Source organism: Antrostomus carolinensis, unplaced genomic scaffold, assembly GCF_000700745.2.
Source record: "Antrostomus carolinensis isolate BGI_N321 unplaced genomic scaffold, ASM70074v2 scaffold18342, whole genome shotgun sequence".
Taxonomy (NCBI): Eukaryota; Metazoa; Chordata; class Aves; order Caprimulgiformes; family Caprimulgidae; genus Antrostomus; species Antrostomus carolinensis.
The window spans coordinates 1-12,641 of record NW_010301845.1 but is presented as its reverse complement, the minus strand read 5'-3'; the positions used below and the strand labels follow the sequence as shown (position 1 = coordinate 12,641).

The 12,641-nt window shown below is 45.7% G+C and overlaps 1 protein-coding gene across 1 annotated transcript; it reads left to right on the top strand.

Moving 5' to 3' along the window:
- Positions 1–1,131: 1,131 nt before the first annotated feature.
- Positions 1,132–12,216, top strand: LOC104521579 (ERO1-like protein alpha; the record flags this gene model as incomplete). The annotated part of the gene is made up of 10 exons (XM_010163625.1): positions 1,132–1,251; positions 3,450–3,533; positions 6,580–6,618; positions 7,350–7,426; positions 7,520–7,593; positions 8,086–8,206; positions 9,021–9,058; positions 10,567–10,578; positions 11,931–11,957; positions 12,124–12,216. Coding segments are annotated over 10 exons (685 nt in total), but the record flags the coding sequence as incomplete, so codon positions are not given.
- Between the last annotated feature and the right edge of the window lie 425 nt (positions 12,217–12,641).

The window sequence follows — 12,641 nt, the reverse complement described above, 5'->3', positions numbered from 1 at the left end:
CTTTTTTCCTTTCCCCCCCTTCTTTCTTCTCTTTTTTCCTTTCCCCCCTTCTTTCTTCTCTTTTTTCCTTTCCCCCCTTCTTTCTTCTCTTTTTTCCTTTCCCCCCCTTCTTTCTTCTCTTTTTTCCTTTCCCCCCCTTCTTTCTTCTCTTTTTTCCTTTCCCCCCTTCTTTCTTCTCTTTTTTCCTTTCCCCCCTTCTTTCTTCTCTTTTTTCCTTTCCCCCCTTCTTTCTTCTCTTTTTTTCCTTTCCCCCCCTTCTTTCTTCTCTTTTTTTCCTTTCCCCCCCTTCTTTCTTCTCTTTTTTCCTTTCCCCCTGTTCTTTTTTGTTCTTTCCAGCTTTCACACAGCTTGCTGAGTTGTTCGGATGATGCAAGGAAGTTACTGGCTTTAGAACAAATGTTTTCTTGCCAAATGCAAGAGAGAGACTGTTGCAGTCGCTGTGGTTCTGATTAAATCAAACAAATGTCTGCAGCGAGCTTGGTTAACACCAAGGATATTCTTTGAGTGCTGCACTCTTCCCTGGTGTTCTTGTTGCCTCACTGGTCCCTTTTGCAAATGCCAGCTCTCACCTGTGTGCCATCCTACAGGAGTGACCCACTGGGACTGACTGAGGCAGCTCATCTCAAACAGGACCCTGAGCTGGCAGCCTGTGGCTCACAGCTCTGACTCAGTGTCTCGCTGGATTTGTCCCTGACAGAAACATCTGTGATCTCTGTAACTGTCTCTGATGTGTGGACAAGGGCTGTGTGGTTTTTCTCTATGTGTGAGACACAATCTAGTTGAATATGTCTGTCATCTCTGCTTTTTAGAGTTGGAAATGTCCCTCTGAAACCTTCTACTCAGTGAATTCCAATATATCAATGTGTGTTAGAGGTTGGAAGAGTGTTCCCAAATAAAATTGCCTGTCTGCAAGCAACAAGTACAGGACACACCTTAAAGGATGCATCAAAAGAAGTTCTTCACCAATTCAGCACAATCTGCTTTAATGTTGCTTATTTATGGTTAAACTTTACTAGTTGACTGGCTGGTAAAAGGAAAGAAAATAGTGAATTGGTTTATTGCCTGCAGTGTTAAAAAGTACAGGCTAAGTTGTTCATAATTCATTGGGCTTGTTTTTTTTTTATCCAACAGGTTACTGGTCATTTAGATGACTGCACCTGTGATGTTGAAACCATTGATGCCTTCAACAACTACAAGCTTTTTCCCAGACTGAATGAACTTCTGCAAAGTGACTATTTTAGATACTACAAGGTAATTTTCTCATTGAATAATTGTATTTAGTTTGCGTGCTGGTTTTTTGGTGGTTGTTTTTTTTTTTTTAAATCTCCCTTGAAGTTATTGCTGATCTTTTGAAATAAAATCAGATCCCTACATTTTAATGTTGAACTTTTAAGAATGCAGTCAGTAAATGGGACTCTTGCTATCAAGAGAATCTTAATGTGGTACAATATGCTTATAAGAGGCACGATTTTAAAGATATTTTCTTATTTGTTTTTCCCTCTTAAGAACTTAAGCAGTAGACCTATGAAATGACTTCTTTTGTTGAGTTGTGGCTCAAAAATGTTGATGACTGCATTGGACAATGAGAGTATTCATAGTGTCTCCCCATTGACATGGAAATCCCAGTTTAGTTACCAGACATTCAGGTGAATTGGTGGCTGTTACTGCCAGACCATCCTCCAGAGATGGATTCTGCTCCCATCCAGTGAGACTACATGTGTTTGACTAAATGTGGGGTTGGTTTGGGTGTGCTTGGGTGATGGGGCAGGATTTTACCTGCTGCATACAGGTGCTGAACAGTGACTGTTGCCTGATTGTTTCTGCAGACAAAACAAGTATTTACTCTTTTGTAAGAACAGTTTTAAAAGTTTCTGACTTCACTACACTGCAAATTACAACAGGTCCATATATAAAATCACTGGGGTAAAGCTGCCTCTCCATGCTGCCCCTCTCCACCAAACTCAGTGTCTTGTTAAATGTTAATTGTTTTTGAAGAATTATAATTGATACCAGCTCCTAGAAAATAAAGACTAGGATTTGTTAAAGAAGTTGGTGTTGTTTCCCATTCCAGTGCTTGGATTTGTAATAGGAATGCTAAAATATTAGCATTCCTATTACATTAAAAATAAAGACTAGGATTTGTTAAAGAAGTTGATGTTGTTTCCCATTCCAGTGCTGGGATTTGTAATAGGAATGCTAATATTGGTCTGAATGAAGGATGAATGGAGATGTCTGTGTGTGAAAGCACCAGATGAAACAGCAAAGAAAGGATTAAAAGAATAACAGTCACCTGTGCTGATAACAAGGACATGAGTGATAGCAATCAATGTGGTAAACACCAAGGAGTTATTTGTTCCCATCAAGCCCAGAAGGCTTGTACACCAAGTCCAGTTCTGGGGCCCCAAACATCAGAAGGAGCCAGTCCAGAGGACGCCACGAGGATGATGTGAGGGCTGGAGCAGCTCTGCTGTGAGGACAGGCTGAGAGAGTTGGGGCTGTTCAGCCTGGAGAGGAGAAGGCTCCAGGGAGACCTTCTAGTGGCCTCCCAGTACCTGAAGGGGCTCCAGGAAGGGTGAGGAGGGACTTTGGCCAAGGGCAGGGAGTGAGAGAACAAGGGGGGATGGCTTGAAAGTGGCAGCGGGGAGATGTGAGGAAGAAATTGTTTGGTGTGAGGGTGGTGAGACAGTGTCCCAGGTTGGCCAGAGAAGCTGTGGCTGCTCCTCCCTGGAAGTGTTGAAGGCCAGGTTGGATGAGGTTTTGAGCAACCTGGTCTAGTGGAAGGTGTCCCTGCTGCTGGCAGGGGGGTTGGAACTGGATGAGCTTTAAGGTCCCTCCCAACCCAAACCAGTCTGTGATTCTACAAAGTCCAGAACACAGATGACTTGACAGCTGAAGACTTGCACTCTGGCCACAGGAGGATGGCAGCAAGGCTCCAGCACATCTTCTTCCTGCTCCTGTAACGGGGTGGCAGGCTGCAGTCCCAATACACCAACAACAAGGAAACAAAATCAATGGGCATCAGGCTTCCCCTGAGATTCACAGAGAATGAAGTGAGCCCTATTCCAAGGCCAAAGGTTGCCCCAGAGTAACTGTTGGCTTCTAAAGGGTACAAACCACCTGGCCAAACCCCACTTTGTTGTTGCTCAATGGGAGCTTCAGGATGTGATTAGGAACTGGTGACCTGTGTGTCCTGTCTTCTGCATTACCACAAAGGGTCCTGGCCAGGCTGCACGGGCACACACATCTCATACGAGAGACAAGTGAATGAGTGTGACCAGCTTTGTCTTACACAGCCTGTTTCCACTCTCACTGCACTCAACCTTGCACTAAGCTGTGTTATCTGAAGCCTTGCACTAAGGTGCTGAAGATGTGTGTTGGTAAACTGTCATGTGGAAGGTTGGCTTGGTTGTGTGGAGAAAATGTGTAATAGGATAATGTATTATTTGTAGGTAAACCTCAAGAAGCCTTGTCCTTTTTGGAATGACAACAGTCACTGTGGAATAAGAGACTGTGCTGTAAAGCCCTGCCCATCTGTAAGTACCAAAGCTATTTTTTTTTACATCTTCTATATTTTTCTTTTGCACATCAAGAAGAAGCAGCAGCAAATGACTGACTTTTCTCATTATTGTAACTATAGCAAAACCATGGCTCTGATGGAGCTTTCTTAGGTGCAGCAATACTGGTATCCGCAAGAAAAACCAAAATGCTAAATTCTGAAAGGTTAAAGAAAGGCTGGGATTTTAATAGCTGACCCTCTGTGAATGGCCAAAAACTTGCCCAGATTCTTCTCTTATTTTTGATATTGGCCAGATGGGTTTTGGGAAAATCTACTGTTACAAGAAACACGTCTTTTGTTAATTGCCAAGAAGTTCTGGAACCCCCCAACATAAGAAAGACATGGACCTGTTAGAACTAGTCCAGAGAAGGGCCACCAGGATGATCCGAGGGCTGGAGCAGCTCTGCTGTGAGGACAGGCTGAGAGAGTTGGGGCTGTTCAGCCTGGAGAAGAGAAGGCTCCAGGGAGACCTTCTAGTGGCCTCCCAGTACCTGAAGGGGCTCCAGGAAGGCTGGGGAAGGACTTTTCATAAGGGCAGTTAATGACAAAACCAGGGGAAATGGGTTTAAGCTGAAAGAGGGGAGGTTTAGATGAGATATTAGGAAGAAGTTTTTCACTGTGAGGGTGGTGAGACAGTGTCCCAGGTTGGCCAGAGAAGCTGTGGCTGCTCCTCCCTGGAAGTGTTGAAGGCCAGGTTGGATGAGGCTTTGAGCAACCTGGTCTAGTGGAAGGTGTCCCTGCTGCTGGCAGGGGGGGTTGGAACTGGATGAGCTTTAAGGTCCCTTCCAATCCAAACCATTCTATGATGATTCTGTATGATTCTATGATGAAGTTTATTCTGTTGGCCCATGAGCTACATTGTGATTTGCTGTTTTGGCTGATAAATTTGACTAGGTCCTTTCCAGCCTCTCTCTATACATGAAATGGCTCTTCCCAGTCCTCTGTTTCCCAGTACAAAAGCAAACACTCTTGTCTCTGAATCCTGGACAAAAGGGTTTTGTTCACTGAAGGACAAGAAAAACATCTTGACTGCAGGTGTCTGCTTGAAAAAAAGGGGATGAGAAAGTAAATGAATCAGAACTTGGTTGCTGGGTTGTTAGAGGTGGTGAAGATGCCACCCAGCCTGGCTTTGTGTGTTGGCAGCCAGCAGCAGACCTCTTATGCTCTCAGTCCTGGGTCTCCAGAGCAGTCAGGGGGTACACTAAGGGTGTGCAGGGGTGTGCCATGCCAGTGGTGCCATGAGGGCCCTCAGTATCATTATTATTATGACCTTTAAAGGTCCTTTCCGACCCAAACCATTTTATGATTCTGTTTTCATGTACAATTTAAAGTATGTTGTAATGAAGCAGGTGTCTGTCCTTCTCACCTGGTAACTCCGTGGTAACCTGATGTTGTGTAGCTGTTGGCTGAAAAAAACAACATCTAAGCTGATAGGACACCTTGAAAGAATCTGGTATGGGGGTGTGTGTGTGTGGGCATCACTTGTTAGATACATTCTGATATGTATGTTAAATTCATCTGTCTTCTCCTCACCCATCAACCACCCTACCCCTCACACAAGCATCCTTTGCTTCCCTAGTCTTCAAAAAGCACCTATTGTGGACCCAAAATAGGGTGATAATTGATTTATATTTTTTCCCCCCCAATTGAAATAACCCTAAACTTTGTTTAAATACTTTTTTCCTTATAAAGGATGGCTTTGGTAAGGACTGTGACCAATGTGACAGAGTAATGTTACAGTTATGTCAGTATTAGCTGGAAGTTGCTCTTATTAAGATCTGACTGTGTCACTGCTGGTTTTAATTATTTTGATTTGGGTCCATTTCATTCTGAAAGCAACAAAAAATAACTCTTATTGCTTATTTTTTTCTCTTCTTGTGCTGCTTGCCATCACAGTATCCGCTCCTGCAGCGTAGAAGTGGTTTTATTGCCTTCCTACAGATGGAGGAAATAGAAGTTGAGAAGAATTTAGGGCCTGATTGTCTTGTGTGTACTGCTCGGGTTGTGTGGGGCTGGCAAAGCTGATGTTACATGATGGAGTGGGGAAAAGGGAAGTTTTGGGATGATTTGTATCAGGGGTTGGGAGATGCAATATCTGAGGAGGTGCCTGGGCTCCTGTGAGGAACGCCAGCATCACCAGGAGACAGGATACCAGACATCAGCTGACCAGAGGCAACTCCAGCTCCTCTGCACTTTATATTGGCTTCACAGAATCATAGAGTGGTTTGGGTTGGAAGGGACCTTAAGGCTCATCCAGTTCCAACCCCCCTGCCAGCAGCAGGGACACCTTCCACTAGACCAGGTTGCTCAAAGCCTCATCCAGCCTGGCCTTGAACACTTCCAGGGAGGAGCAGTCACAGCTTCTCTGGGCAACCTGTTCCAGTGTCTGACCACCCTCACAGTGAAGAACTTCTTCCTAATATCTCATCTAAACCTCCCCTCTTTCAGCTTAAACCCATTTCCCCTTGTTTTGTCCTTAACTGCCCTTATGAAAAGTCCCTCCCCACCTTCCTGGAGCCCCTTCAGGTACTGGGAGGCCACTAGAAGGTCTCCCTGGAGCCTTCTCTTCTCCAGGCTGAACAGCCCCAACTCTCTCAGCCTGTCCTCACAGCAGAGCTGCTCCAGCCCTCGCATCATCCTGGTGGCCTCCTCTGGACTTGTTCCAGCTGCTCCAGGTCTCTCTTGTGATGGGGGCTCCAGAACTGGATGCAGTATTCCAGGTGGGGCCTTACCCCAACCTCACGCTTGGGTAAGCAAAACATAACCTGACGTAGCACCCGTGGAAGGCTGCTGAGCTTTTGAGAAGAGGAGTCTTGCGAAAAATCAAAGTAAAACATCAAGAATATTGCTTCACCCTAGTGTGTGGAGGAGCCAGCAACGGGCTGTGTTGTAAGCTGAAGCTGAGTGCTTTGATTACCTTCTAACTTCTAGAAACTGTGGTAACCTTCCTAATCTTCTTCAAAGGCAAGGTTGAATGGCCTCATCAGCTCCACACGTAGCACGTGCTCAATTTTGTCTTTCAGGAGGAAGTCCCTGATGGAATCAGATCTGGAAGTTACAAGGTAGGTGTGTGTGCCTGCGTGCTCAAAATGACTTCTGCTGCTTCTAGGACCAGTTCTGTGTCACTGCAGCTGATAAAAGCTGCCTTAATCAGATGGGCAGTATTGTCAGGATGTACTTCATGGTGAAATTTCTGCCCTCTTCATTTAAGGGTAAAAATGCACAGCAAGGAGAGAGTCACTTATTTACATATCTTATTTAAATGAATTAGTTTGTTTGTTTATTTATTCCCCTCTTAGGCCTCAGAATGTAGTATTTAACATGCTGTGAAGCCTTTGAGGTGGCTGTCCTGAAGTCAGGTATTACCCTGCACTAAGGTAGAGCAGACTTCTCCAAGAGCAGGTCTTGTCAGGCACCAAATGCTCCTACAGCAGTGCCAGAGGCTGCTGGGAGTCCCTGCAACAATCATAGAGTCATAGAATGGCTTGGGTTGGAAGGGACCTTAAAGACCATCCAGTTCCAACCCCCACCATCCAGTTCCAACCCCCACCATCCAGTTCCAACCCCCACCATCCAGTTCCAACCCCCACCATCCAGTTCCAACCCCCACCAATCATCACAATTGTGTAAGCCTGTGAATATCTGCAGACATCCTGTGGAAATACAGGGTGGGATGAATCATAAAAATAATTCTGATGCTTAAACCAGTTAGTGCATTAAAGACACAATTCTAATAGCAGAAAAACTGCTTTTTAATCCTCCTTTCTCCCCACCCTTTTGCTTTTCAACCCAGTATTCAGAAGAAGCCAATAACCATGCTGAAGAATGTGAAGAAGCCAAGAGACTTGGTGCTGTTGATGGCTCTTTGAGGTATGACTTCTTTTTTCCACAATCCTTCCTTTGTCTTGAAGGGAACTTGGTGTCAGTGCTCTTTCTGATAGTCTCTTTCCACTCTCTTTGCAGCAAGGAGACGCAGCAGGCAGTGCTCCAGTGGACACAGCACGATGACTCTTCAGACAGCTTCTGTGAAGCTGATGGTACAGGGACCTGTTTGATCTCACTAATCTTGTCATGAGATTTTAAGCAGAACTTTCAGGCCAGTGTGTAATATTTCAGCAAGCCTGGAGTGTTCATAATTTCTTTCTTCCACCTCCCCTGCACCCTCAGGGTTTTGAAAATAATATGATGCAAATATTTCTGACAAAGCTTCAGATCTAGGTCTTTTGTGTCATTGCTGATCTAGGTCTTGCTGTGTTTAGCAAGTTAGCAGCTGGGACAGAGCCATGCTCAGAGTTTGCTTTGCCATCAGTGGCCTTGCATTCTGATAGCTCTGAAGGCCAGAGAGCTGTGCCCTGCTGCAGTGGGTTGATGTACTGCAAATATTATGTACCTGCCTCTCTGGAGAGGGATGAGCTGGTCTCTCTGCTCTGGCATAAGACTGTTCAGTATGCCAAAGGCTGGCTGGCTCAGCCTTGGAAGATGTCATTTTTTTTTCCTTCAGAATTTTTTTGTCACTCTGCTTGGCACAGATATCTCTTCTCCTGAGGCAGAGTATGTGGATTTACTCCTGAATCCTGAACGCTATACTGGCTACAAAGGACCCGATGCCTGGAAAATTTGGAACAGTATTTATGAAGAAAACTGCTTCAAGTAGGTATTTTGGGAGAAAGGTTCCACAAGCTTTGCAGGTGCTGATTTTTTTAATTATTATTTATTTTTTGCAGAGGGGCTGCATGTGCTTTAGCTGCTGTGTTAATCCCCATCCTCCCATCTTTGCTGCAATGCTTGTGCAGTGTGGGCTGTCAGAGAAGGGGACAAGCTGTGTGGCTGCCCAGTGGGACCCCCTTGGCTGTTCTTTAGACCACAGCTTGACCTGATGCAGGCTCCTGATGCCAGCACTGTAGTGTGGTGAGACAGCAGCCTGACAGGGCATGCACATCTGTATGTGATGTGGTCCTGGACACACAGTTCTGTCCTCCCTGGTCACTACAGGGAGTTCTCCCCAGTCTGTTTACCAGTTTGAACTCTGTTGTGGGTACCCTTGAGTCTGATGCACAGTACTGGTGGGCACTGGTCTGTAGTTTTGCCTGGTCTGATCTCTCTAGGGATTGCCTCCTGGCTTGTACTAGTGTATCATGTTGCACCAAGGCTGTGGGATAATGTCCACTAGCACTTCTGTAGACACTTGAGTTTCCTAGCTGTTTTTTTTTAAAGAAAGACTTAAAAACCCCCCCCCAAAAAACCCACAAAAAATCCCCCAGAGAAAGTAACATTTTGTTCTATCTTTTTCCTGTCTGAGCAAACCTAAAACGTGCAAGGGGTTCTTAGATCTCCTCAGGCTCATTGCAGAGAAGTAGCTACTTCTGCTGTGCTGTGTTTCTGCTCAGCAAGGAGACAGTCACTTATTTACATATCTTATTTAAATGAATTTGTTTATTTATTTATTTTTTCTTCCCCCTCTTAGGCCTCAGAATGTAAAAAGACCTTTGGCATCTGGTAGAGGTGAGTCATTTATTTATCTCACTAAGTGGTTTAGTAGTGTGCTGATCCTAGCTCCAGGAACAGTAAATGCTCTCTGAGCTACTTCTCTTATTAAATATCTCGTACTTTATAAGGGCAGTTAATGACAAAACAAGGGGAAATGGGTTTAAGCTGAAAGAGGGGAGGTTTAGATTAGATATTAGGAAGAAGTTCTTTGGTGTGAGGGTGGTGAGCCAGTGTCCCAGGTTGGCCAGAGAAGCTGTGGCTGCTCCTCCCTGGAAGTGTTGAAGGCCAGGTTGGATGAGGCTTTGAGCAACCTGGTCTAGTGGAAGGTGTCCCTGCTGCTGGCAGGGGGGTTGGAACTGGATGAGCTTTAAGGTCCCTTCCAACCCAAACCAGTCTGGGATTCTAAAGAAGAAACAGACTGGAGCTCCTGATGAAGTGCAGCATTTAATGGCTAATGCAAGGACACGTGGAAGTGTGGCTCTCAAGCATCTGTCATGGAGAAAGTAACTGATCCTCTACTCCTGGAAGAAATGTGAGCTTTGGAGGGACTGGGAGCAGGACTAAACCCTGAGCTCTTCCTGTGTCCCTGAGTTCTGTACTCAGCAGTGCCACACCATCTGAGGGACTGAAAGGAGAACCTGGCTGGGATCCTTTGTGCAAATCATCCAGTAAGAGACACTCTGGCCTAGAAGCTGAGGTTAAATGTGTGAATGAAAGTAGGGGAGGGGTTTGGAAACATGAGAGTGTCTTGCCCAAGGCTGTTAAGAGACCCCATGTCTCCTGATGCTCCATCCTGCCTAGCCATGTAGAACATCATCAGTCTGACTCCCGCTTCATTTGACCTGAACACCACTCCAGCAGCAGCCTCTGGGGTGGTCTCTTGATTGTCCCTAAACTGTTTAGGTGCTTTCCCACCTCCTTTGACCCTTGTGCAAGTGGGTGGCACTTCAGGAGCAGAGCTGGTGAAGGAAATGGACCATGTCCTTTAAAATATCAGCGCTTCTCTTGACCAGCTCTGGTTAGGGCAAGATCTGCATGAAATAACCCAGCGATGTTGAGGGCAGGGGGAAGGACTGCTGCTTTGCAGATGAGGAAGCAGGAGGACATGAAAATAGAGGATCTGACCTGATACCTGCCAGAGTTTTTGCAAGTGACTGATAAACTGCAGGAAATAAGAGATCTCTGGTAGAGATAGACACACCTGTGTCCCCTGTTTTCTGGTCTCTACTTCAGCTGTGTGGTGGTTTTACTTCCTTTGCAAATATTGATCCCTCCTGTGTTGGTCAGGTTATTTGGGAGCATTGCTCATCTGGTGTGTTCACTGCTGCAGTTTTAGATGATTTTTTTTTTTTTCCCTCTGTTTAGAACATTTCTAAACCTCCCTGGAGAGGCTCGCTCTCTTGTCAGAGCAGATGAAGAGAACAATCTTAATGCTTGTGCTTTGGAGTTTAATTTTGGTTACGTGTAATTTTTATCTCCTCTTTTTTCTCTCTCTCCCACTTCTGCTTGTTTTTTTTCATCAGGAGATGATGGAGGTGAGTGGCACTCTTGTTTGTTTTTACTGATAACAGAAACAAAGGTGGTGTCTTTATCACACTGTCACGAGCTGTACCATTAGATAATGCACCTGGGTAGGAAAATTATTACTCTGTCAAATTCAGAAGTTATCTTGAAATTCTGCTGTGCTCAGGACCCTGTGGAGAGGTCCCTCTGAGCTCCCTGTCCCTGAGGCCAGCCCATCCTTGTGCAGAGGCCTTAAAAACCACCAGCATGGGGGTTTTTTGAAGAGTACAAGTCCCACTTGAAGATGTCACTGAAGTGTCATAAGCCTTCAGGAACAGGACTTGTGGGTTGGTGGTTTTTTCAGTGCTTGTTGTTGCTGAGAAAGCAGCTCTCAGGCTGGAGGACATGAAAATGGAGGATCTGACCTGATACATGCCAGGGTTTTTTGTAAGTGACTAATAAACTGCAGGAAATGGAGATTGCTGGCAGAGAGACACCTGTGTCCCCTGTTTTCTGGTCTCTACTTCAGCTGTGTGCTGGTTTTACTTCCTTTGCAAATATTGATCCCTGAGCTTTGAGAAGACTCATAATCCCAACAGCTTCTGACTGCTGGTAGGAGCTGGGTGCCCATCTCCAAGGCTTGTGTCTGGGAAGGGCTGTCCCCTGGAGCTGTTTGCCCTCTGCAGCACTGGGGCTGTGTATATGGCATGGTTTTGTCTCCAAATTATCTCCAAATTTTTATGTTTTCCAGATTACTTTCAAGCACTGGTCTAGTGGAAGGTGTCCCTGCTGATGGCAGGGGGGGTTGGAACTGGATGATCTTTAAAGTCCTTTCCAACCCAGACCATTCTATGTAGCAAGGGTAGTATGAAATGGTGACTTGTGTGATTTTTATATACTTGGTTGTGCTGTGTGAGGTTTTTTGTTCATTTCTTGGGTTTTTCTAATAAAAATACCCTTCTCCCCACCCTGGCCAGAGGAGAAAAGCAATCCATCACCCTTGTTTCCCTCTACACTGTGCCATTCTGCAGCACTTCTGCCCTCCCAGCCCTTGCTGAGATGGGTGGGAAAGACCACATGCTGTGTTTAGAAGCAGCAGTCAGCAGGGTGGGGGGGAAAGCTGTTTTCATGTTTTTCCTAAGCTCCTTTCCCTGCTTCTGCAAACTGGAGTGGGCAGAAGTCCTCTGGGAGCTGGTCTCAGAGGTGGTTTCAGGGCATTAGGCTGTTCCCCTCCCATGCTACAGAGTGAGGGGTACTGCCCTGTCTCATTGTATGAGAAAGGTGTGACCAGTGAAGGAGCCTAAAGCATGAGGCAGTGTGTTAGAGCCCTCCTGCTGCTCTGAGGCATCTCAAACTGATGTGCTTGTTTTCCTTTTGTTCCCAGGGCACGCGTTTTACAAGTGGCTGAAAGGTAATCCTTCTTCTAGACTTGGTTACCCTTCCTGGGATGAACACAAAATGGCCAGGGAGTAGCTGGGAGTTACTGGTCATGTTCAGGGGGGGGATTAAATTTCTGTCTGACAGCCAGAAAATTCAACATATGCTTTCAGTATCTTAAAGTGACCATTTCTTTTCAGGTGTCTGTGTAGAGAAACGAGCTTTCTACAAGCTCATTTCTGGTCTCCACGCAAGCATCAACATTCATTTGAGTGCCAGGTACCTTTTACAAGGTAAATGCCACTTTCTGCCTTGGCTTTCCTGCATCAGTTCCTAAATGGACACTTCTGTGGCTCTGTTAAGCACTAGCTGGAGCCTGTGCCAGCAGGGTTCACTCCTACTTCTGTGCTCTTCTCTTCCCTCCCTCAGCACACGGGTTGTGTAACAGAATCAGGAATGCAGTTACCACACGCCTTTGGGTCTGAAAATGGCTGGACTGTGCTCTGTACCGAGACTTCCAGCACGTATTCCTTCTGTTCTTCCTCCAGGGTTATTTTGGAGTGGGTTTCTAACTGTGTATCAAGGCTGTTCCTTCCTAGCCTGTCTTTATGATGGTCAGTTTAGCAATAATCTCGCCTAGACTGTGAAATGCTTGGCTGGGCTTTCCCAAGAGCCTCGATCCATTGCCATAAATACAGGCTGGGTGATGAGTGGATTG